A 26,578-nucleotide genomic window follows, 5' to 3' on the forward strand; every position below is an offset into this window, starting at 1 on the left:
AAGTGCATCTTTTGCACTGAGAAGCGTTCTTAGTTCCTTTAGCGCGTGTCCTGTGTGGACGGAAGGAAGCAGATTTATGACTGGGTTGCTCGTGTGTGTTAAGGGCAGCCGTATTCTGATTTCTTTAATGAGCGTGCGAGGAACGAGTAATTAGGAGACGCAATTTTTTTAAAAAGGGTTTTGCGGAGTGTGTAAGTTACGCATATTAAGTTCTGGTTTAAGGTACGTGTCCTGTATGGACTAGGGAAAGACACGTGAGTAGGCGTAATGAAAAGTTTACCTACAACGCGAGTACGCGTTCTGTTTAATGACCACAAGGCTAGTGCGCTTGTGATTACGTACTTGTGAGGTTGACCATTGTTCAGTGGCACCAATACATGCGATAAGTACGCCACTGCGATAGATTGGAAACATGCTGTTCGTGTAGTTAGGCCACTTAAGTTATGTTCGGCTGTTTTCATTTGTTGTTTGCTACGTCAACGACCCTTTGTTTTGCAACAACAATAGTACTCTGGTCTTGTCGGCATTCGGGGAGAAATGGATAGCGATTTGGAGGCGTGGTTGGAACTGCTTTGTCAAAATTGGGGAAATAAAAGATCAGGGTTGATTTTGACTCAGTAATAGCCTGGCGAGTCAGGGGTGAAGAGCCTGCGCTTACACGTGGTGCAGCGCTGTGTTGTTTTGTTTGTTTGACGTATGTTCTCCAGGGCCCAGGATCCCGAAGGTTGTCAAACGAGGCTCGACCCCAGTACCCTGCAGCTTCTTTCAGCGTTCCTCATGGCCAGCGAATTGAGTTCACCGGCCATTCAGAACATCCGGGGCGAGGACGAGCTGTTAGATATGGGGCTGTTTCCTGAGCCCCCTTCGAGTTCCCCAGACCACATCGAATCGCACCACAGCTAATTGAGAAGCGCAGAGGCGCGCACGGGCAAACAAGCTGAGGGCCCCCACTTCGTACGCCGCCGGTGGGGCTATTCAATGCTTGACTCTGCTAAAAAGCGAAGGGATAGCCCGGCATTGTTGCAAGTAAATTGGGCCCCGAAGCAAGACGGCTGTAATGCGCCGTGACAACCTTCTGGCTGTAATGCACCGTGACAACAAGACGGCTGTAATGCACCGTGACAACAAGACGGCTGTGAGGTACCGGGAAGGCCTGGCAGCGTCTCACCGGCCGCCTTTGAAGAGAGCATTGCAACACAGCAAGGCAAGACCGCGGGGAGCCGCCGGGTGTGACACCACCGCACGGGTGCCTACCATTGGCCGAAGGTGGCGTCATCTGAGCGGGCTCTCCCATTGGCCGAACATGACGCGCCTTCCAGAGGTCGAAGGGCTTAAAAGACGCAGACCGAGAGCATTCCTAGGGATTCCAGAGCATTCCCGGATTCACCTCTCTCGAACTTCTTGCCGCGGGCCGCAGCGTCCGAGTTGCTGCCGGCCCGTAATGACTGTACGACTGTTCATTGACGTCTCACTGTAAATAATGTAAAATAAACCTCCCAAGTTTTTCATCTCGAAGTCCCCCAACTCGTACAATTGGCGCCAGCGGTGGGATTTCCTCCAACTCCTGCAATGTGCACGTAGTGACGTCTCAGGTGCGGCGGCGGCGGCCGGGCGGGAGCACATCTCCGCGGCGCCATCGCTATTATTTCGGTACGAAGGCTTCCCCCGCGTCGAGGAACCCACAAAATTCCCGGAGAGAAAGCAAAGAGGTCCGCGGTATACTCTTTTCGCGACGCTATCCCAAAAGTTCACAGCCGGTGAAATAACAAAAGAAAGCGCTAGAAAACGCGACGGCCGTTTCATGTACACACACACACACAAGAAAATAACAAGATTTTTATATAACGCCCTCAAGACCGAAATGTAGACGAGCTTCTGATATACGCATTAAGATATTGCGCAATACTGTACGACATGTATGACATAGTCATGATAACTATAAAATGGGAAAACTCACTGGTAATGGCAAAAACAATGACATGCAAAATGCCTAAAAAATAGAATAAGATGCTAACATTGTTTCATTGACAGCCATACCAAAAAAAAAAAGAGCGTACTTATAAATCTACACGAAAGGATAAGAAATGCCTGACATGTACATTACTGCTGAACAACTTGAAAAAGACATGGCAGAACAAAGATAACATTGTACTAAAAACTGAAATACGCATTATCACATTATTTTGCACTTGGCCACAACTTGAGTAACGGTGGCAAGGGGAACAGAAGGTAGTCGGCTTTTTCAGCATCACATAGAGAGCATTCGCAGAAAGGCTTATTCCTCAGTCAAAGACCAGGTAAAATAAGCTAACAACACGACTTTTCTTTCGACCCGAATGTAATGCACCTTAGCAATAAGATTACGTCACTTAAGGCACTAAGTTGTATCTACTGGGCACTCGTTTGTATAATAAACACCAACTGCAAAAATCTGCATGTAGGACACTTGCAATGCTCATGCTTTCCAGAAAAAAAAAAGCGTATCATGCCTACACATGAAGGTTGTTCGCGCGGTTTTCCCATCGGCGGTTACTGAGATAGTACACAAACACGGACAGCAATTTTTCAGCTGTTAGTACGTTTGTAGAACGTGACACACAGAAAAAACACTGAGGGCGGTATGGAAAGCTGGACAAGTTACTGAAGTTGTAGAATGAGACTTGGCACGGAAAAGCCCAAGTCATAGACCAGGTGACAACGAAGAGGAATATCTATTTGTCAGCTTTCTCTACCGGGAAGAGGCAAGTGTAGCATAATCAAGGCGCAACGACGTCTGGTGCCTCATGGAGCACACACATGGACAGTGTGTTCGTGTACATGCGCCTTCTTATGACCTTGGGTCTGAGCGCTCACCTGTTGTCTTTAGGCATCCGGAATAACCTTGCAGGGCTTGTTTTTGAGGTATTTGTGCACCACTGCACGATGCACGAGCGGTACGAGTCGTGAAACGGGCGAAACGTCGCGGAGCACAAGCACACAGCTACCGAGGACCACGAGACTGACGAAACTACCCCCGCCAGGTGAACGCACAGCAGCGCACGCTTCGCGATAACAGCAGATAACGAAACATGAAACGTCATGCAGCGGGCCGAGCTGACGCCTGGCCGGCGGGGCCGCGCGGCGTGCGCGCGGAGACAGTCGAAGGTGAGGGAGTTGCAAGGGAGCAACGAGGGAGGGCGATTGGAGAGGTGTTGGGGGGAAGGGCTCGGCCACATGGATCGGCGCGCGTGCGCGCGACGATCTACGAGGCCATGCAAGGGAAACGGATTTTCGGGTTCGCCCAATACAGAGATGGCGCCAATTACGTGTGCCACCGAAACCGGGGAGTTTCCCCCCACTGGTACAGGCATGCATAGCGCCGTAATGATTTAAAAGAAAAAGGCTTGAAAAAAGAAAATTTAGGCACATGTGACAGTGCATGGAGGGAAACCAATGGCTATTTTTCTCACCACAGTGTATGCGGAAGAGAAGGTACTCATATAATGAAATGTAGGCTAAAAGCAAGTCCGACACGAATATTCTGGCGCACATTTGCGTAATCATCTACGAACGCTTCGCTGAACACCGATTCCTACAGGCGCGTGGGATCGGCCGCAACTTTTTATAGTCTACGCTATGTTTTTAATTTGTTCAGCTATAATATATTCGTTGATGTGGGCATTGCTTCAACCGATGAAGTTAGAGCCGCACAAGGAAACGAAGAAACATATTTGCAGGGAGCTGGCTAGCACAAAATTGCTTCAGTTAATAATAATAATAATAATAATAATAATAATAATAATGATAATAATAATAATAATAATAATAATTGTAAAAATGACATCCACGCTCTGAACACGGTCTCGAAACACGATGTCGGCCTTTCATAATTGGTATCGTGCCGTAGATCCACGATACTGTGAGAATTAAGACGGCGAAGGAGCATAAAATCATAAGAAAAAAATTCTGCTGGGTTAAAATTGCAAGTCAAAATTTAATAAAGCTGCATCCAGCCTTGTTGACAAATCCCTACCACCTCATAACTCCCATATCCAATAATCTGACATGGAACATATAGAAGTCGATAAAAAAATCCCGTTTTCCCCATATGCCATATGATTCTATTGGATGTAGGAGTTGTGGAGAATACGTTTCTTTTTGTTTTGTTTCAGTACGGTAATAAAACAATAGGAGACATTCTGGCGGTATGTAAAACCTCTTCATTTTTGAATATGTGCGCGTTGCCGAAACATTTGCCTCGTCTCCACTGCCTGTGCACGTGCCAATAGCGCAGGCGCGGTGAAGAAGCAGAAGAAAAATACGGTCTTCCAAAATGGCCTTCTTTCGCGCACCAAGGCCACCGGTGGCATTCGGGTAAGCCTTCTTTCTTGAGCAAGAACGCAAGGCTACTGTTGATTTCGGTAAACGGCAGTCGTACATAGAGCCTTCCAAAATTCCGGTTGAAGCCATTGTGTCAAGAACTTAAATGTTGTTAGTTCAGCCTGTTATCACCAGACTTAGGCCTTACTGTTTCCCTTAACTAGCTTCTGAGATTGTGCTACTGCTGATCGCTAGTTCCGAGGGTTCCAGCTCGTTCCTGAGAATACCGCTGTGCAAATTTTACTGCGTTTTCCAAAACGGTCACATAGAAATGTATCTTTTGGCCTTATTGCCACTAAATATGAATAGTGGCATAATGAAACTAACGAACGGAGGAGCGCTGTGGAGTTCGCCGGAGCTGTCACCAACATTGCTTAGCTCTTCAGTCGCAATGCAGATTGACGGTGTTGACAACGTACGAGCTGGGCAGTGCTGTATACTGCTCATCGTAATTAGTCAACGTATTGAGCAAGCTTCCCAAGCATGCCTGGATAACTCAATAGAACGATGCTATGCGCATTACGGAGCCCGCCCCTTTCCGGAAATGGCTAGGTGCACTACGCGCAAGTGTCATCTAGGGAAGGGCAATTCTCGTAATGGTGAAACTTATTTTCCTTTTTTAGCACGTGTTAGCATGGAGATTAAGGTTGGCGCAAAGTTAGGTCAGGTTAGGTTACGTTAGCGTTATACAAAGCATCTACAGGTACGTCAGACGTACCCGAGTCCCAGACGCTAAAGATACGTCGTAGGTGCCTGCTTTGCTTCCGTTTCGCTAGTGCCACGGCTCCGGCCGCCTGCCGATTTTTGCAGCCTGTTATCATAGTTTTCGCTGAAGGTCGCTTATTTAACTGAAAGAAGAGCATTGAAGAATGCTTTTGAAAAGTCACGGAGATCAGCATACGAAAAGCCTGGCACGGGCGAAGATACTGCTGCAGAAGAGCAGGCCCGGTCTCTATGAGCCCAACTACTACTACGGCCCCCGGAAGAATCAGTGTTGTTATGTGTGGGGTAGAGCGGCCGTATGGCGCAACCAACTTTTTATTCTTGGCGTCCAACGTACCTTTAGCTTCCGGGATTCGCGTACATCCTACGTACCTTTAGTAAGAGCGTACATCAGAAATAAGTTGGGGACGTGCTTTCGAAGCTGTTCCGTAGATGGCGCTAGCTGACACGATAGCCTTCTGAAACAATATTGCGACTCCTTCGACTGGGGAAAAGAGACCCAATATTTTTATGTGTTAATACCCAACTAAAAATGAAAGAGAATAAGTTTCACTAATGGCAAAATTGCCATTCTTTAGATGGCAACTGTGCGTCGTGCCGCCAACCATTTCCGGCAGGGGCACACTCCGTCGTGCGCGTAGCATCATCTCAATTACTGCAAGTAATTCATTAGTAGAAACTGGTGTTAGGAATGACTTGCGGGAAAGCAATTTCCCTCTTGTTCATACTTCTCTAGGGCGAAGGAGGACAGTACATGTTGTACCAATTGTTTATGCTATTTTTGAAAAAAATAATACAGCTACCCACTTGTTGGCCTCGCTTCGCCGGGCTACCCTGTCGAAGGACAAGACGTCGTCAGGACTGATAGGTTCCGACTCGACTGGCCGCGACATGCGGGGGTGGCTGCTGCTGAGGCGCAGAACCAGGAACGGGCAGCGGCCTTGGGCACAACCGCTGATGGACAGAAAGGTAACAATTGTCTTCAGTGGTATTTAACTTTGACATTGTTCATTACACTCATTGAAGGAGCCATCAACCACTTTTTATCGAAGTAGATAAATCCATCTGAAGTTAAAATGCTTGGCCGCAAAAGGTACTTCTGTGCGTTCAGCAGAAGCGGAGTTGGTGGCAGTCGAAGGTTATTTATGATGCCCCTTCACGGTGCTCCCCAGCTTCTCCTTCACGCTTACAGGCAACTGCAGCGTATGTAACCGAACGTTTACCGGGAAACGCTCGCGGTGAACGCTATGCGCCAAGGCGGGCTTTCTTAGAGACGCGGCCTCTTGCATGGGCCGCGATAAGGTGGAGGCGACCGCCACTTGGAAGTGTTTCAAAGAAGCGGGCGCGCAGCTCACTGGACTCTGAGATACTTACGCGCCGGCGTGTGCAAATGGCGGACGCCGTCTCAGGTCTATGTATTGTAGAAACGTTGGAAAAGGGGTTTGAGTTATTGCGTAACAGAATTATGATTTCTCGTCTATTCAAATTACAATCCGAGAGCTATCATGCCTGTACGTTGCGTGTATGCCGTAGTTTCCGATTTCTTCCTCCTATGCTAGCTTGCGAAATTCAATTAGTTCGGTCAATTGCTTGCGTCACATGGAAGGCCTGGGTATGTGTGATTCGAAAATCTCGCCTAACAGGTGTCCGACGCCGACACCGGATTTTCTGCGACATGGCCTCCCCTTGCAAGCTTCACGCGACGCCAACGACTGCGAAATTTTAGAGAAGGTCACAGCGGCGCATGCTATCCATGGACTACGTTTTTTTCTCCAAGCCCGATCCAGGATTATTTTAACGGGGGAGGCCAAAATGAGAAGTCAGTTTTCTTACACAAGATCGAATTATTTTTCTTTTTTATAGTTTATGTGGGCCGAAACGTTGAGAAACGTGTTACAAAAGAAATTATCTTCCCCTAATCATTTGGGAGTTACAGCGAGTTTTTAAACCTATATCATCGTACTTATATATATATATATATATATATATATATATATATATATATATATATATATATATTTGCGTTCACTTGTTCACTTATTTGCGTTCTATCTTGTCTAATATTCACGGGCATTTTTGTAATCATGTGTGCATTTGTTATTCTTTTAGACTATGTAAATACAGTCAGAAGGCCTCTGTGTTGTTCATCACCACTTTCACATGGTTTATAAGATTTGTTTCTGTTTTTCTGAAAAGAAGTTTTAAAATTAAAAAAAAAAAAATTATGGGGTTTTACGTGCCAAAACCACTTTCTGATTATGAGGCACGCCGTAGTGGAGGACTCCGGAAATTTTGACCACCTGGGGTCCATAAGAAGTTTTGGTAACTTTGATAACTTTTTCTGAATATGTTGAAATGAAATTTTGCAGACTCAATCTTTGCAGAGATGTGTGCAGCGAACTAGGACAAAAGAAACTGATTCAATATTTTCGAACTTACAGCTAATATTGCAAAGAAAGTTGGTCCAAATGGGCAATTTTTCACTTTGCTTAGTTTTTCAAATAATACTTTGTTATTATTTGTGACACTAAGTTTATCCCAGTTGATTGCAGAGGTCCCACGCTTAGCTACGGAATTGCCAAAGCTTTACTTATTTGAGCAATTCATTACTTGCTTGTCATTGCTGGTGCGACTAGCACCTTTAACACATGTTGACAGAAATTACCGACAAAAAGTGAAAAAAGCTTTTTTTTTCGTTTAGGCAGTTGGGTAATATAAGTAAGACATGAGTGTTCACGAAAAGAACAGTTCGTTTAATTCCAGGGTATGAGTTAAAGAAACACTTCTTTTTTGTGTTTGGTCTCCCACCTTAGGCGGTGACAAGGAGATTCTATTGACTTTTTGACTCCTGCGGTCACTTACTAGAAACAAAATTAACCAGGTGTTTCCGTAAGACTCCGAGTTCTCGTGGTCCACTCTCTTGTCAAGTTGACGGCCTTGATCAGTCCGTGTTAAGGCCGCTGCTGCGAATTTACTTCCTCTGGTTCCAATACAAGCGTCTTAACTTTTCCATTGCTGCCCAATCCACTGATAGCGAGAGTCTTTAATGTGTAGCCTTGAGTCGTACTAGGCACTTCGCTATGGGTCGGTTACTATCTCACATTGTTTTCATATTCAAGAAAAAAAAACGGGACTGTTCCATGGTGGCATTAAAAGTCACGCCCAGCAAAATAGCTCTCGGCTCTCTCCAGTCACTCAGTCGCATTCATATTTCTCTTTTGCGTTCATGTCACATAGCACTAACCAGAGCGCATGCGCGCGAACATGTTTCCTTTCGGCCAAAGAATAACCATTGTGTGTCGCTTGTGTCGCGTTGAACTGCTACAAAGTGCATGTAAAAGCGAGAAGCGAGAGCGTGTCAGTTTCTTTACATCGTAGCAGCTGGCAATTTGAGTCAGCCGACTCCATGGCCTCTGGGAATAAGTACGCACCTCGTAGCAGCTAACGCTAGGTAGACGCTGTGCGACATTATACCGATTTCCAAAACGCTTCAAGTCGTAACGGCACACGTATTTACTGGAGATAGAAAAAGCAGTCTACATGTTGTCGCCGTTATACTATGACCATCGGTGCCTTCGCACTGTAGTCAAGAGTATAACTCGTCGCCTTGCACAAACTCATCTATACTCGCGGGCAACTTTCTGTGGCTATAAAGGGAAAGCTAGGGAAGCAAAGAATACACAACGGATAGCGCTTCTGAAAAGAGACCCGCGTTTTCATCCACGCTAGTTTAATCCGGGAAGAGAAAACAAACACCTTAATAGCAACAGTTAAATTAGATAAAACACACCACGGAATGTAAAGTTTACTTATTTTGCGGCTTTTCCAGTCTGCATCTAGGCAAACGCTGAACCGTCGCACGTGGATGTTGCGTCGATTCAGCGTCTGTTACGAGCATTCAAAGCACTGTCAAACGCTGCCGTACCATTTGGCACGGTTACGCACGTGAAGAAGTTCCAACCTGAAAGAGCGTAGGTTAGGGCCTGTTGGTATTCGATAACTGAGGGTTTTAGCGCAGGAAAAGGGACGAGAGACAGAGGCAAGACGCGGACACAGCGCTAACTTCCAACAATTGAATAAAACAGTTTTTGGAAGTTAGCGCTGTGTCCGCGTCTTGCCTCTGTCTCTCGTCCTTTTTCGTGCGCTAAAAACCTCAGTTATCCAACCTGAAGCTTTCCCTTCACAGCCAAAGAAAGTTGTCCGGGGGTATAGTAACGCTTTGCAGAACCCCAAATGATGCTGGACAGCCAGATTGTGGCTAAATGCTTCGCATAGCATAATTCACACAATTAATGGGGACTATACATCTTTTGAAACAACGTCGGCTATTTTTTTTGTCACATCCCTCGTGTTTAACGTGCCCCTGGCTACCGTATTTCTCGCCGAGCAGGCGGTGCCAATTCCGAAGACTTTGTTGTGCTTGGCGGGCTGCTGATCTTGACACCAGTGGGTAATACAAGTTCTTGCAAGGTGTTTAATGTGTTTTTTTACATGGTTTCTGTTGGCAAGTTCAATAAACAAAGATTTGTGTGTCCATCTTGGTAGTGCTATCGCAATACAGTCATTCTAGTGTTGCTGGTCAAAGTGACTTTCTTTTTTGGCTTTTTTTTTTGCCTTGCGGTTTGCCTTTAAGGCGGCTTACAACGTTTATATGCAAAATAGTAAGAAAATACCAATTCTGTAGCATGGGAGCAAGTGCTAACACTTGCAGGTGAAGCACTTGGAGTTGTGCAGGTATTTGTCACGGCGAAGTAGTTAGAGGGGACCCGAATCACGAAAAAGAAATTTCCAGGTAAATTAGCGTAAGTTGGACTACACAAGGCGTGCATTCTAGTCATGAACGGCTGGTTACCGTTGCCACAAAAAACGCGTTTAATGAATGCATTATACCAGTGCTTCGGTGTGGTTCTAAACAGATTAAGGATAACGAACAACCCTGAAAAAAAAAAGCTATGCGCGTTGCGACAGCAATGGACCAAAAAATAGTGATTTTAACGTTTAGGCCTAAAAAGGGCAGTGCGCTTTCCATCGGAATCAGCGTTTGATCGGACTTTACCAGCAACTAAAAAGAAACCCCCGTGGGTTTCTCAAAAAGGAACATTCGCATTTGAATAAACATTTGTACGGCGCATGGGGGTGGGGGAGGGGGGCGGTGTCGCATGCAGGAATATGCAGGCCAGGTCAGGTGCGGTCAGTTTATTTCCTTAAAGGCCCCTTTATCAGTGTTGTTACATAAGGGGTCGGGTACATCTTGCAACAACAATTCAACGTGATAACAAACGAAACATATGAAAAGTGGTAGATACCCTGTATAAACAAATACCTACTCGTGACAAATTGTCAATTAGAAGGAAAAATCAAGTTATTTTGGCCGAAGAGAAGAAACAGTGGCAATGGACAATTCACTTCAGTAACATCGGAGCATTTGAAAAAAGGTAGATACATTGCATACAATCAAAAAGGTACGGTAGATGATGAATTTGTACAAAAAGGTAATTAATTTGACAAAATTGAAGCAACCTCAACAATGAACACATGGTGATTATTTGTATATACAACATGGTGGGGAAGGGCATTCCAATCAGTTGCTGTTCGAGAGAAAAACGAAGCAGAGAAGGTAGTTGTGTGTCAGTGTGGTTTTAAAACTTGGAGCGGATGACGAGCGCGTTGTGATATTCTTGTGGGTGGAATGATGTATGGCACACGATTAAGTGAACTGTAGAAAAACTTATGAAAAGGATCAACGCTGCCTATATTACAGTCTATAGGCTGCGGCTGCTCTATCATGTGAATTAATCAGGACCCTAACAGATCGCAGCGCGTGGGCGCATTTACCGACAGCTCGAAGCACACGGACACTGAATAAGGCGAATAAGTTTCTGCCAAAGCCTGCTAAGTGGATGAAGGTTAATAAAAGGGAAAAAAATTCGCACACCCGGCTGCAGCACGAAGCGTCGTGCTACAGTTGGGTACATGACAAGTTTTTTTTTTTCTCAGAAAGCACGCGAATGCAGATATTGATGCGAAAGCATCAAACCGCCTATTAAGCGAAAACGCCAGCGTCTGTAGCAGCGAAATGGCACCTAAATTCTCATTGGCTGCGGGGCCACATCACGTGCGCGCCTCGACGGAGCAAAGCGGGCGAAAGGGGACACCTAATGCCGCGCTGGCGATCCAGGTCTTGCGTGAGGGGAGAGGGTGACGCCACCACGAAGCCAGCTTTATCCGCGGGTTCCTTGTCCGCGCAAGTTCTCGCCTGTGTTCCGGCTTCGCCTCGGTAATTGCTATAAATATATTAATGCATAGAAGAACAGAATAAATTTGAAAATGGCGAATGTTAGCGACACAGTTTTCAGCCTACGACCCCACGCTCAGAAGCCGACTGTCTTATCGACTGAGCTAATTCAGCGCCTCCTAAATAGTAGGCCTATGCACTCTGCTCTATGGAACGATGCTACTTGAACTAAAACGTCCATTGTCAAAGTTCGCGTGTCGAAGGCGGTGAGACCAAAATCACGGCGCCTTACTCGGGAGCGTCCCCATTAGATGTAATGAAGTCACGGATCGAAGTGCACCGGCCTTGTGCGATCTAGAAGGCGTCGGCCAAAGGTCTCATTGTGCTCGCTTGCCTGCGAGGACTCCATAATTCAAAGAACCGCACAGCGGCGTTTTAAGTGGACATTAATGCTATCGCATTCACAACTCATAAGAGCTTAGGTGTCCTTGGTTTTTTTCTAGATGAGATTAAAAAGCACAAGTCAAGCGTGCCGGTTGATGGGAATGAAATAGAGTTCACGATGGAAGACTCAGGTGCTGCGAAAGGTTGCAAAATTAACAAGTAAGGTGCAAAATTAAGTCTGATAACGCGCACAAAGAGTGTCAGTAGATATTTTCGGACTTCGCCCAAGCTCTCAAAGTGTCCTAGCTCTCCTAGAAATGTATACATTCTCCTTAAGCTGTATCCCACTTCGTAACATCGGAAGTTTCTCGGCAGTTATGCGCGAATATGAAGATTTGCATCGCTTTTGGAAATTTGTCATACCATTCTAACCAAAGCAGGGCTAACCATACTCTCGAGCGCTGCCTTTTGCAAAGATTGGCTTGTCGGTGCTCGGCTTAATAGAACCCGAATGCGTTACGCATGAGCTTATTTGCACCAAAGAGGTCCAGTTCACCCGACTTAAAATAATTCAAAACGTCCCAAGCATAGTCAAAGTTAATATCAAAGCAACCGTTCGCATCAGTTTACGAGGATAGACCCGCCGGGGTGCCTTAGCGGCTGTGGCGTTGCGCTGCTGCAGGGATCAAATCGTCGCCGCGGCGGCTGCATCTCTATGGGGGCGAAATTCAACATCGCCCGTGCCCTGTGCATTGGGGACACGTTAGAGATCCCCTGGTGTCCAAAATTAATCCGGAGTCCCGCACTTGGGTGTCATTCATAATGAAATCGTAGTTTTGGCGCATAAAACACCAGCGTTCACTCGTTCATTACCAAGATAGAGGCACTGCAATAAAGGCGCCGAAAGCGAGCAGCTAAACCACAGCCGCCTCTTTGTAACTCTATTTGTTTAGACAATATCTCCTTCACGGAAATCAACAAAATAAACAGTCTTACTTGAAGGAAGTGACGGATTGATCACCCCTACTCTTCTTCCGTTGCTTCCGGTGCTGCCATCCGCGGACGTCGTCGTTGACGGTGGACCAGAATCGGGCACGGCGTCCGGTGTCTCGCTAACTGTGGGCGCCGAGTCGTCGTTCAGCGCCAGGAACGGTGGCCGCTCGGATGGCGCCGCGTCAGAGTGCAGCAGTCTGGCGCCTTATTGGATACCGGAAGAGATCAAGCACTACTTCCGCCACCGGCACTCCGAGGAGGACGACAGCAGCCGCAAGGTAGACGCGGCGCTGCGCGCGATCGGCCGCGAGAAGGAGCTACCGGCGATCGACGACCGGGACTGGTTTCGGTGAGTTCCGGCGCTAAAATATAACAAAAGTACAACCTTACTCAAATTTAACTTAATTATATGCAAGTGAAAGAAAGGCAACACCATGCAGAACTTCGGATCTGATATGGGAGCTGAGGAGCTGCAGAATTAAGCGACCGCCGCTTCCATCTCGCAGATGAGCAACATCTCGACTTACCGTCCACCTACGCGGAAGTTGAGGTACCGACGATTCGGTAGTGTGCTCTATATACAGCAACGCCGAAAGTGTCGCTGAAAAGAAAAAAAATCTCCTGCGCCACCGTTTACACCCTGACGGCGAAGGGCTAGAAGCACCTACACGGTCAACGAATGAAGCTTGCGTGTTGGAACTACTGTCTCAATACTTCAAGCGCTCAGTCGTTATACCCATACCGGAGCCGGGTGCCAAGACTACCGTCTTGATCAGCGTAAGGCCAAATCTCGCTTGATTAGACCACTTACAAGCTATCCGAGGGGATGGAAACGGGAACGCTCTCGTCGCAGTTGGACATGAATGACCACCCGGCGTAAGCAGGCCTTCGTCCTCACTTGAGCACCAGTGACAGCACGCACCTGATGAATGACTGAACCAAAAGTGACATCCGTTCAGCATGTAAACCCCAGACATTCTCGTCGCTGTCGATCTCGACAATGTGTTTCACAGTGACAGCCACACCAACATTGTGGAGGTCCTTCGGAGCTGTCCAGCCGGGAATGAGTCCTAACTTCGTGAAAAGCTTTGAGGACTGTTGATTTGCGGACTCAGAAGGGTTTGCGTGCCAGCTAGTTGGTACGGATCATTCAAACTTAAAACAGCGCCAAAAAACACGGACAAGGGAGGACACAGGACGAGCGCTGAAGAGAGTGAAATTAGGGGAGGGGAAGGCGAGTCATCGTCGGTCGCCTACTGCTGCGCATGCGTCTATGACACTAAACAATATAAAAGAAACCATAACATGGTGGACACAGGCCAAACTGCTTAACTTCTAAGGAACTTAAGTTCTTTATCACAAAGTGCAATAGAAGGAGAACTCAGAAAGAGGGAGGACACAGGACAGCGCTCGTCCTGTGTCCTCCCTTGTCCGTTTTTTTTTGGCGCTGTTTTAAATATGAATGATTTGCGGACTGCCGCGCATGGGTCTCAAATGGAGGTATGGCAGATTTGAAACAGCGTCGATCTGCCCCGGGAAGCCGCCATATCTCCACTACTCTTTACCGCTGTCTTTGACCGTCTCACCTGTTGCTTAGCCAAAATTGAAGGATTGTGGCTCACCGTCTGCGCAGACGGCATCATCATATCAACCGCAAACAAGCAGCATGATCTGACAAAAGGAACAACACTGCAGGAATGATTGACACCATCTGAATGCATATCGTCACTACGGCCATGACCCTTTCACTCGAAAAAAATGCAGTCGCATATTCTCAACTGCAGGGAAGATGTCCACTACAGCAACGCGTGTGACATCTATGGGGAGGAGATCAGGTCCACACTGAACGACATGTGCAGACCCTTTTAGTGCTCGTTAAAAACATAGGCAACGCCCGAATCTGCATCGGCACTCTCAATTCAATGTGGAGGGTCCTGTTGCATCTTATCAAGCGCATCAGCCAACGGCGAGGGCGAGTGACTACTGAGATTGTATGAAGGCTTTTCATGGGCAATACTCGTCTGGACAGACTGTTCACTGTTCACAGAAGGTCAATTCCGTACCAAATATCATAGAAATGCCATACAACGTGGAGTTACGCGTTATATTAGGACTACCCAAGCACACGCCGATTGTGCAACTCCTGCACTACTCCAGGCTGACTCCTATAGCGATCGGCATTGAGCAACAACCAAATAGCCATGTTGCAGAAAATAGATCAAGACTGGCCGGCATGTCATACATTTACTGGTTGCCTAGGATTCCTTAGACGGAATCCTTCCTACCGAGAGAAAGGTCTACCGAAGTGTACACGCCGAGAAAGTAACGAATGCAGAAGAGGGCACATCGTCACCCAGCAGCGGTTGCTAGGCACAAGGAAAGATGTCGCTATCCACACAGACACTGCTAGAGCGCATTATCGAGGAGAGTATCCGGACATTCGCGGCTATAAATTAATTTGTCGATGAAGTCGTCGAAGGTATTGAACGGAACTAGTCCGCCATACTTGGGTCCCATGGCATCATTCTTTTATTAGAGATTGCTCTCCGAATACAGGCGCAGCAACCGAACTGCAATACACGAATCTCACGGATATGCAAGAAGCGATCTTCGCAGTTCAGCCCATCTCAACTGCTTGATCCAAACTGAAAGCGTGAAACGGCTTTGAAGACTACCCTAAAAATGGCTAGAAGAACGACACATGCCAACTACTGGCATCATGTGGGTAGCCAGCCAAGCTCAATTCGATGGAAGAGCAGCAGAAGTGGTTATGAGCGAGCCAGATTCTGCAGTGCGACCGCAATCGCTTCGGTATTTTCAAAGACTCTAGATTCATGGCTGACGACAAATCAAACACTATTTATCGAGGTACTTCTAGAAAAAGTTCCTACCTTCAAAGATAACAACAGAAAAAGCAACAAACATACAGTGCCACGCATAGAACCACCGTTGCGACCCAAAAACCGTCCGGTCTTGCCAATTGATCCTACGCGAAAGAAGGTTGGGGTTCGGGCTCTCTTCCAACATCAACAAGGAACCTACAAAAAAAAAAAAGGACGCCACACCACAAAGAAACCTAGAATCTCAGCCACGGAACCCTAGCATCAAGCACTCTACCATGGAGGCAGAGAGAAAAACACAACGCCCAGCCATTATCGCCTGTTTTGGGGCCATCCTGGCTTCGCAGATCAGCGAACGTATGCACTGGAGGGCCTGACCATCACCTTCGATGAGAAATAGATCGCCCCTGGAAGCACTGAAGCCACAAAAATTCCTTTGGCGCTCGTTCGATGCGCCCACGAAATAGGGATACTCTATTAGGTATGTTACGCGGGAAGACGCAGACGACAAGCTATGCACAAGTGTATTTACGAAATCAATACGCTGCACTTGCCCAATAGGCAACAGCCCGCGCAAGCCTGCAATCGTCGTTTTCGTCTTCACACCACTGGCACCTTCGTCATCGTAAATACTAATTTGTAGCGCTACCCCTGGCGTCAAAATCGCCGTCCCAGGGCAACGAAAGGCTGGGCACGGAAGTAGTGTAGGTAGGCCTTCAGCCTACTGACATGCACCACATCACTGGATACCAGGGTAGAGGGCGAGGTGGAACTGACGGGGGCAATTTAGTAAGTTACTGGGGTCAGCAGGCGCAGCACGTGGTAGAGCCCCGTGTATCGGGAAATGAGCTTGTCTGAAAGTGTGACATTACGAAAGGTTCACCGTTGCAGCACGAGCGCACCAGGCGAAAACTGTGCGTCACGGTGGAGGGCGTTGTACAGACGCTGCTGGGTGGTTTGCGAAGCTGTCTGTCGAGTATGGACAATCTGGCGTGCATGGTCGGCTTGGGCGATGGCATAGCGAGCGTATTCGCTTGCTGAGGCCGCTGCAGGAGGAAGTGCAGCATCAAGGGGCAAGGTCGTTTCGCGACCGTACAATATATAAAATGGAGAAAATCTAGCAGTGCCGTGCCCAGATGAATTATACCCAAATTAGACGTAAGGAACGGCGATGTCCTATTCACGGTGGTCATTCGAAACGTACATGGAGAACGAATATGTGAGGGTAGCGTTCAATCGTTCCTTCACTCCATTGGTTTGAGGTTGGTATTAGGTGGCCAGATTTTGTTGAGTGGAGGAGGAACACATAATGCCGGCCATAACAATCCACAAAAAGTTACGACGACGGTCTGTAAGCAGCTGTCTCGGGGCGCCTTAAAGCAAGACAATGTAATGAAAGGGCAAGTCTGCGACGTCAGGTGCGCAACTGGTCGGGAGAGCCCGTGTGATGGCTTATCGGGTGGAGTAATAAGTTGCAACGGTTGCCCAATTTTTCCCAGAGGATGACGTGGGAAAGGGGCCGAGTAGGTCTAATCCAACACGAAAGAACGGTCCTGCAGGGCCTGTGATCGGCTGGACATGACCGGCAGGTAGTGCCTGAGGCGTTTTTTGACTCTCGTAGGCATCACAGGAAGCAGCATAGCAGCGAGCGAGACCGGGTCAATAGAAGCGGCAGCGGAACTAGTCGTACGTGCGAGATACCTCAAAGTGTCCAGCAGTGGGTGCGTCATGTAGGTAAAAGAGCACAGCCAGTCGTAGATGTTGGGCACGACGAGAAGAAGATTAGATCCGCCAGGGAGGGAGTTCCTTCGGTACAGTATGTCGCCCTGGAGGATCCAGCGGCAAACAAAGGCATCGCTAGGTGTAGAGTGCATTGACCTCACGACACCACTTTGAATTGATAAAGACCGTCGGGTGTTACAAAAGCAGTCTTCTCGCGGTCGAGATCGTCCATGGCAATCTGTCAGTAGCGGGAGTGAAAGTCAATAGATGAGAAATAGCGAGCACCGTGCAGGCAGTAAAGGGCGTCATGAGTGCGACTTGGGGATACACGTCCTTTTATGTAACACTGTTAAGGAGCGGGTATCCCCCCCAAAATTGCTATGAGCTATCTTTCTTTTGAGAGCGCAGCTCTTAGGCGCCCGTTCCTGCGGCGAGCTTCGGCGTCCTACCTCGTAACCGAGCGAACAAGCTCTGAGAAAGGTGAGAGCGAACGCGGAGCGCAGCGAGGGATGAAAAAAGAGGTGACAGCGAAGAGAGCGTGAGGAATAAAGCGGAGGAGGCGGGCACGCCGAAAGTGCGTTGTGCCCCGCACGAGAGACCTTGCTGCAGGTTGCCTGCGTCACCCAAGCGCTTTTTCTTGTGATCTCCCGGTTAGAGAGTTGGTTGTGCCACACTTCGCTCCATTTGCAACGTGCCGCAAGGGACAGATTTTCCTCGCTAGCCATTATATCGCAACATTAAAACACGTATACGGCTGCGCTCAAATTTTGGATTAGTGAGATTCGTAATCGTTGGTGAATTTTTCACCAAGACCTAAATGTGATGCCCAAGACTGTAAGGTGATGCCCATGGACTACACGATGCCCAAGACTGTAAGGTGATGCCCATGGACTACACGACAGTTCAAGCATAAGAAGCCAACAAAGAATGACACAAAGGACAACATGGGGGAAATTACTTGGGCTTAATAAATGAAATAAAGAAACGATAAATTATTGGAAATGAAAGTGGATGAAGAAACAACTTGCCGCAGGTGGGAACCATCCCACAACCTTCGCATTTCGTTTGCGATGCTCTACCAAATGAGCTACCGCGGCGCCGTTTTCCCATCCACTTTCTTGGGTATTTATGTTTCCTAGTAGAACCCTGGGAGTCTTAGCCAGCGCCACCATTCACGATCCCACAACCTTCGTGAAATGCGAAGGTTGTGGGATCGTTCACCACCTGCGGCAAGTTGCTTTTTCATCCAGTTTCCTTTCCATTATGTATCGTGTCTTTATTTCATTTATTATGCACAAGTAATTTCCCCTATTTTGTTCTCGGTGTCAGTATTTGCTGGCTTCTTATGATATGACTAATAAAAATCGGACCCCTCGGTTAACTTTCTTTCTTCTCCTTTATTACATAACGATGGTCTCGAATCCGGCAACATTGATGCCTTCAGGTAGCACGTGTGGGTTTATTGACCGGCTGGCTTCGCTCAAAAAGGTCTAGTTCGCGTGTCGTCTGCGGCAGAAAGGATGTTCCACATCCACCGCCAAGGTCTGTGAGTAGTGGCGCTGGCTAACACTCCCAGGGTTCTACTAGGAAGCCATCGGGGGGAGCAGACGGAGTGAAGACCCATGTTGGCGAACTATTGGCGGATAACTGCCTGAATAAGGGGAACCGGGATGGCAGGTGAGTTTGAGAAGCTGGAGTCGAAGGCAGCCGGACGATCTCTCGCCGCACGATCCTGGTAACGCCGCCAGTGTTATTCGTTCGAAGAGCGTCGGCACAGGAAGATATCGGCCCGGTGTTTGGTAGACGGGCAAACTGTTGGTCGATACGTCGGCTTTTTGCGAATTCCGGGCGGCGTCTCTCTTCTATCAATGCGTCTTCCGTCGCCACGTTGTTGAAGACGCACAAGTTGAAGGCGTCATCGGCGATACATCTGAGAATGTGGGAAATCTTGTCTGGCTTACTCATGTGCGCGTCAACTTTGCTGTTGACGTCTGCACGCGGCTAGATAACACCTTCGCGGATTGCTCATCAAGACTCACAGCGTTTGCTTAAGTGTATTTCAACTGCTGAGCTCGTCTTCGTGTGTCCGAAACCAAGCTCGAGGTGTGCCGCCGAGGTAAAATACTATTTTGGAGAGCCAGACCGTATATTGGTCCCACCGGTTATTGGCGCTGACGCGTTCGTACAGGCTGATCCATTGCTCCACGTCTCACCCGTTTTCCTGAAAATACGCCAGGATCACAGGGAGCGGAGAGTGCGATGTAAGTCGTTAAAGTGGCAAGAAGTGTCGGAGCCGGTTGATTCGAGCTGCCGTCTCCGGGAGTCATGATGGAATGTTGGACGTGCCGTCCACTGCGAAGCTGCGTGACGAGGACAGGGAACGTCCACCTCCACCAAATATGTTACGTGGGACGGCGAAGACGAGACGCTATATTCAAGCGTATTTACAAAATCAATGTACTGCACTCTGCCAAACGGCAAGAGCCCCCGCTATCGTCTAATCGTGTCGTCATGTTCGCACCATTGGCCTCTTTGTCATCGTAAATGCTGGTTTGTAGCAATATGTCCGCATATTTTTGCTGCGTGATTTCCAGCACCACTCGTCTTTTCCCATGCTCTAGTCGATTTCCCAAGTTGGACCATGAGCTATTGGTTTCGAAATAAAACGCTCTATTCATTGAACCGCTTCTCGCCGCTGCACTTGCTCACGGGTTACCGCGTTGCACTGCTGTGCACAAAGTCGCGGATTCCGTGCCACCCGTAGGTGCCGCATCTTGTTTAGGGCGGAATGTGAAAACGCTCGTTTACAGTACATCGGATGGTGAACCGTACGTTGTGAAAAGTTATCCGCAGGCCTCCACTGCTGTATCCCTCACGGACTACTCTGCATGTCAGTGCCGTTAAGCCCCGCACACTTATTCGCTATTGCGAGTAAACGGTTCTTTAGTAGAATTGCTTGCTGAGCTATTTAGGCTTGTATTGCTGATGAGGAAAATGAGCGCAACAATAAGGCCTGTTTACAACTGTTCAATGGCGACAAGGGTTTTACACATATATGACAATGTCAGTTTGCGTCCACCAGTAAGAGATGACGAACGTCATGTCTCTGCGAAAGCTTTCTCGGAATGATGAAGGTTTAACGGGTTATAATTTGACCATATGAGCAACGCTGAGTGAGTGAGTGAAATAACTTTGATATTTGAAATAACTGAGTGGTCGGCTGTATATTATACGTCCTCACTGGATCGAGCGAGTGGCAGTTTTCCTTCAATTTCATGCATTTTGTTCACAATCTACAACACGAACTATTCAAAAACTTTTTGAAAAATATTCTTATTTTCGAATAGTGACCGTTATATTCGAGAAAAGAACAGAATACCACGATATTCCATTTTCAAAGCTTTCGTGTATTGACGCACTCGCAGAATTTTCGAACAAGGGACAGTTCACTTAAGCATAGCACATTGTTCAAATACAGTGGGTTGACAAGAAGAGCTGTAAGGTAGTAGCGATATAGAGGGGTAATTAGAGCATAGAAGTGGAAGCTGTTAAAGCAATTATTTATCACGCAGATATGTCGCGGTTGTCGACGCCGCTGAAGCGGTACGCTTCTGTGCGCATGAGTGTCGTACCAGAGGCGCATACATCTCGAATGCATCTTTGTCTCAATGCACTATTTGGGGAATGACAGAAAGTCAATGGAATTTGAGTTTCTCTCTTTCAGTAACAGACCACCTTAATTACAGCAACTGGCGATAGTGGAGCATAGTGTGAAGCATACTGTGCAGAACTGATAGGTAGGGGTTATCGAACGTAATGCAAACGAAGACGCGCACGCAGCGTTGGTCTGCCCACTTGGTATTGCATGCTTACAACTGCACTGACAATGTGTCAATCCAGTCTCTGCCGCGATAGACGGCGCCGGCGTAGTCCGCATGCAAGGTAGCTGCAACGTGCAATGTACATTAGGTGGTATACTTGAGGTGCTATTGACAATTCTGTTGCCAAGAGGGGTACTAATCAAGTTTACGTAGACTGTATTAGATATAAATCATCGCCGTTAGGAAAGTGGTCACTCGTGCCATAATAGGAGGCTTCTCAAGTAAAGAAACACGCAAAAACAAGAGGTGGGAATTGTAGTAAAATACGTTGTTGGGCTAATTGGTGCATTATATGAAGAAAAACAAAGAAAAAAAAAGACACAGGAAACGTACAAGAAGACATGAAAGAGGCTGGGGGAATATTTACTTGAGCCAGTTTCCGGCCTTCTCGTATGTTTCCTGTGTTCGTCTTTTTTTGCTGGCTTTCATTTATTACATTGCACCAACTAGCCTTATCAATGTGTTTTACTAGAATACATTTCTCATACAGTAGACCCTTTCCTGTATTCCAATGCGCACAGTGCTGAAGTACATGTTCCATGCCCCTTTCCCGTCTTCTTGTGTGTTTCCTGTGTGCGTCTTCTTTTGGCTGGTTTTTTGTTAGTACAAGAGGTGGGTGCTGACGGAAAATTGAAGTTGCCAATCCAGCTTGCTGTGACGTCATGAATGTGATCAGTTTGCGCAAGCCTAGTTCGTTGTTTACCTTGAAAGAATAACTACACTGCGCTTTGAAATAAGTCGAAAAGCCGCCAGAGAAACGAGAATACACGAAACGACTGCTGCACTAACTGCCCTTTATTGTTGCAATAAACCCGCGAAGTCTCATGATGCGCATGCACCGGCAGGTTAGTGCACTACAACGACCATCTTTTACACACTTTAGCATTCAAAATTACTATTGCAGTCGCGCTCTAGGTTCAAAGGCTCCTTTTCATTTTCAGGAGAGTGGTAGTACACTGATGCACATGTTCTTGTTCGTCTTAATCACGGAAGCTTCAATGATTTCGTTAGTCAAGCGTTTTTCCTGTGTACTCCTTGTATGCTGCGCACGGGTTGCTTTCGCTCGATTTATCTTACTTCATTTTGTACCAACTTGCACAGCACTTATTCTTGTGAGATTTAAAGGGCCCCTGAAACGGTTGGGATAAATTTTCTAGGCGCGTAGGGTGCAGCTAGAGTAGAACATCAGCGCCACAATTTAAGCCAAGTTAATATATGCCTATATAAGAGAGCTACGGGCAAGTGCAGGGTACCCTCCTCCTTAGCCTTGCTTTTTCTCCTCAACTGTTTCGCCATGTGATCGGGGATAAGCCCCACCTTCAGTGGCTCTGCGTCATGATGTGACGTCGTATCCTCTACTTCCGGTTGTCTTGGAGCCAGCGCGTGAAGCCTCTCCAACCTCTCTGCTAGCCGCTTGGCCGTTGATTCCCCACGAGAACGATCCAAGCGACCAGGGTTGCGAGCGCTTTGTAGCAGCGACGAGCGTGTACGATATTCCGGTAGCCGAAGGCGAGGTAGGCGTTTTCATAAATGGTTGTAGCGTAAGGTAAAGCCAGTTTATACTACTACTGTTCTGGTGAAATGGCCTTAGCGTAAACGTTAGCGGCCTGAGTAGCCTTCACGGTGTAGCAACCTGGTGACCCAGAGTTTAACCATTCAAACAAAGAGCTACTGTTGCTGTAACCAAGTTTAAAACATCCTAATCATTTAAAAGGACAACGCATTCACGATTGCGCTCCTGCAAGAAATGTATACCTGCAGGAAAGTAGACTTACTGCCATCTTAGCTCTGTGCCACAAGGTGGCGGCACCGTGCAGGCCGTTTCCGTTGGCACCTCGGGTCCAGCAAAACGCCCAGTCCGCTCACGTTTGCGTTCACCGAATACCGGACGGGCTAAAGCTCTCAATTACGGTAGTTACCCTCCGACGCGAAGTAACGGCCGCAAACACGCAGATAGTGGCGCCGATTGGATGCTGACAGTCCTATGCGCTGCGGCCGCTCCGCTCCTTTGCTGCCTTGCAGAGGGGCACGATGTCGCAGCTTGACATATCGCCGATCGCTGCATTTGCAGACCACAACGCAACAAGGGCGAACCATGGTGCACGCGGCAATAAATTACGAGACCAATACTGAGCGCCCAGCTCGGGTAGGTACGGGGCATGTTGTAACACGAGCAGACGACACTCGGTGTGTGCGGGAAGTGCTGGAGTGTATTGAGAAATTGTCTTTGTGTATTCTCTTTCAGTTACTACTTTTTATACAAACAAATTAACCCACTTTCCAGCTATCACGAGGAACATTTGTTCATTATAAAGTTGGGAAAATTGTCTATGACGCGATCTGGGTAGCCAGTTTCATAGCTCGCTCAACTGACATCAGTTGGGCCAGCCGTGGCAGTTCGGATGGCGCGCTTTACACGCTTTACAGGGACTGCTAAAGTGTGTCACTCAGTGATCAGAAGGACCTAGCGTAACGACTCAGTACGTTTGTAGAAAATCATCAAAATTGTTTCAGGGTCTCTCTAAGCGAACCAAACGTGCCCCTTCCTAGCGTGTTATGAAAACTTGTTTGTAATAGAACCGCCGAAATGCGACAAAGTGCTTTAAAAAGTTGTCACGTGCGTCGTACGTACGGAACCTCCGGAAGCTCTGTGGCGGTACATTGTAACTGAATATCGACGTTGAAATGTTGAATTGAAGTTGAAGCTACGGAAGATTGACTGTAAATTTTAAGCCCAGTGACTAACAATGTTTTTTCAAGCTTCATTTCTTCCAAAAAACATTGGAAAAGACGACGGCTTGAATGAAGTGGATATATCCACCTGAGGAGCTTCGAGCCTCTGTTTCCTTGACAGCAAGAGTAATATGCACATACTTTGAATGTACAGTGCATACAACCACATTAAAGGGATATCTCAGACAGTGTTATATGACATGAATTACAGTGTTTAAGAAATACAGTGTTAAATGACATAAAACCCAACTTTGATCAACTTAAACTATACATCTTTCAGCCAAACTTCCGTTCAGCATATCTGCAATCATGCCTCATCCACAAGTTCAAGACACTGCAGCCAATAGGCATAAACGTTTTAAAAGGAGCTTTAGAATGTATTCGCTGTGCCAAATTTCAAGCTATAGGCAACAGCACTTAGTTTGGTTGATTAACGTTTTTTTCTTCCTTTCTTTCCTTTTTTTCTTTAATTTATTTATTTATGCATCCATTCCAGTTCAGCATTTTTTTTCACGAGCACTGTTTCCTGCCATTCCTTCTACTATCTCTGTCAGAGACGCGATAGCCCACAATCACCAGCGAAGCAGGTAATGGAAGGGGTGCTGTGCACGCCGTTGACACGCCAGCTGACACACGGCTGTGACACCGGCCTTGTGCACAGCACTTATGTATTCTCAATTCTACACTATCGCCGTTAACACACCTTCGCTCGTTGCCACAGCCACCCGCCTTACCACCTCTTCCCTTTAGAAGAACCCCATTTATATATACAGTGGCGAGGAAAGCATATGTCGTCTTGAAAAAGACAAGTCCACTTGTTGAAACTTGGCTACCGCTTTTACCTTGTTCTCGTTTTGCTCATCGTCATAAATTTCCAATGTTATATAATCCCGATGGTGTTGCGATGTAGTTTTTAGTGTTACACTGCAGGCGACATGAAACAAGTGCGACTAAACAGTACATTACAGGAATGAACACTATCAACCCTGTGTCACTAAAAAGAAAAGAAGCATTCTGTAATTTGTGTTCTCCAGTTTAATTTTATTGTTTCGAAGTTTCCGCAGCAAGACTTGAACAGTGAGTTTTAACATTTGCTTACCAAGAATAACACGAGAAAACGGAACTTTCCAAATGCCAGTACTACGTCACTTATATGTCTTTTTCCATGTTGTTAACTGTGAATGTACGGTTACCTTCCCTCAAGATCTTGCCTATACTTTTTTGCAGTGTACGGCTTATTAAATTGAAATAGAGTGCCTGATGCATAATTTGCGTGTATACACCAGCTTAGTTCTGCACTTTAGTGCACCCTTTAAATGGAATAGAAAAATTTTGAATTGCCGAACGCTTTCCGACGAAACCACGTTCTCCCGTTGCAGCAAGTGTTGTCGGAAGCGCCAGCACAGGATCGTCGCGGTCATGGCTGTGGTAACTGTCACCCTGGTCCTGCTGTTGCTCGCGGCGCTTGTGACCAAAGACCGCGTGGCCCTGCCGGGAGCTGAACAGGGGAAGTCTGCCGCGGAGGCCGACGACCTGGTGGGTGTCCACGTCGCCAACGAGAACACAGGTGACACGCCGAAGCCGGTCTCGAGCGAGGAACACTTGCGAGAGGCAGACGTCGCGGAAGCGGGGGATTCCGCAGACTCCGAGCCTGAACAAGTAGAGGAGCCGGAGGATACTGCAGGTGGAGGAGATGAGACGATGCCGAATCATCGTGCAGAGAAGTTGCACAGCGCCTCTGTCGGCAGGTTCGGTACAGACGACTTCGCGCCCTCGCGCATATGGGTGTGTAATGTTCTCGTACGTAATACTACCTTATAAGTCGTCGTTGTCGGGCTAGGGCCCCTTAACGTGAAACTATGCCATGATATTTTTACCCCAATGTCCTGACGTCAAGCGTACGTAACCGTCGACTCAAGCATCGCGCGGTGACCCGCAGCGTTGTTTGAACAACCCAATCACTCTCCTCGTTTGTAGGAGGTAACCTTTGATTGATTTCAAAGCGAATACCACTGTCTAATTTGACAGGTTTTCTTACCTAATTGGCTAACAAGAGGCGAGGAACACTCAGAGACGTGGAGGATTTCGGTGGGGCCAAGCCACAGTAGTAAAAGTAAACAACCAAATGAGGAGGCAAATCGCAACCGTCTGCGATTTTCCCACTCCAGGTTGCTTAGCTTGCGGTGACTGGTTGAAAATAGCGGTGGTGTGAAACTGAAAATGATCAATGTTGCTGAAATGAATCCTCAGCGAAGTGTTGCCATAGGAATGTTACACGGTCACGAAAAAGATGTTTTGCACTCAAATAAATTCGTTCTCCCCAGGAGCTCCGAGCAGCCAATGCCAAATCTATCGTACGGCTGACGCCTTTTATTCCTGTCGGAACGGGGCAGTCTATGGGTATGGCGAAAAAAAAAAACTAGGCTCTTTGAGGAATTATCAGCCATTCTCCCGGATTTTATTGGCCTTAGCAAGGTTAGAAAAAGTTGTGAAGCTTATACACTGCTCACGAGCGGTCGTGTTCCCCGCTACAGCGGTCTTTCTGTTAAGATAGAATACGGGTTAGTATTTCTAATTCATAAGGAAATAACGGGCAACATTGATGAATTCTGCAGCAATAATGAGAGGGCAACAGTCATCCTCATAATGCTGAATAGGAAGTATTGGATAAAGGTGTTACAAGCCTACGCTGCAACTTCGAGTCATGA

At 47.2% G+C, this 26,578-nt stretch overlaps 1 protein-coding gene across 1 annotated transcript in view; it reads left to right on the plus strand.

The window, feature by feature from the left end:
- The first annotated feature begins 5,872 nt into the window (after positions 1–5,872).
- Positions 5,873–26,578, plus strand: part of LOC126527910 (uncharacterized) — a 32,585-nt gene continuing 11,879 nt past the window's right edge. The window contains exons 1-3 of the mRNA XM_050175754.3: positions 5,873–6,051; positions 12,788–13,043; positions 25,250–25,655. Of these exons, the coding sequence (XP_050031711.3) occupies positions 25,290–25,655 (366 nt within the window). The 5' untranslated portion in view covers positions 5,873–6,051; positions 12,788–13,043; positions 25,250–25,289. The remainder of the gene's footprint in view (positions 6,052–12,787; positions 13,044–25,249; positions 25,656–26,578) is intronic.

The sequence above is a fragment of the Dermacentor andersoni genome, chromosome 9, assembly GCF_023375885.2.
Source record: "Dermacentor andersoni chromosome 9, qqDerAnde1_hic_scaffold, whole genome shotgun sequence".
NCBI lineage: Eukaryota > Metazoa > Arthropoda > Arachnida > Ixodida > Ixodidae > Dermacentor > Dermacentor andersoni.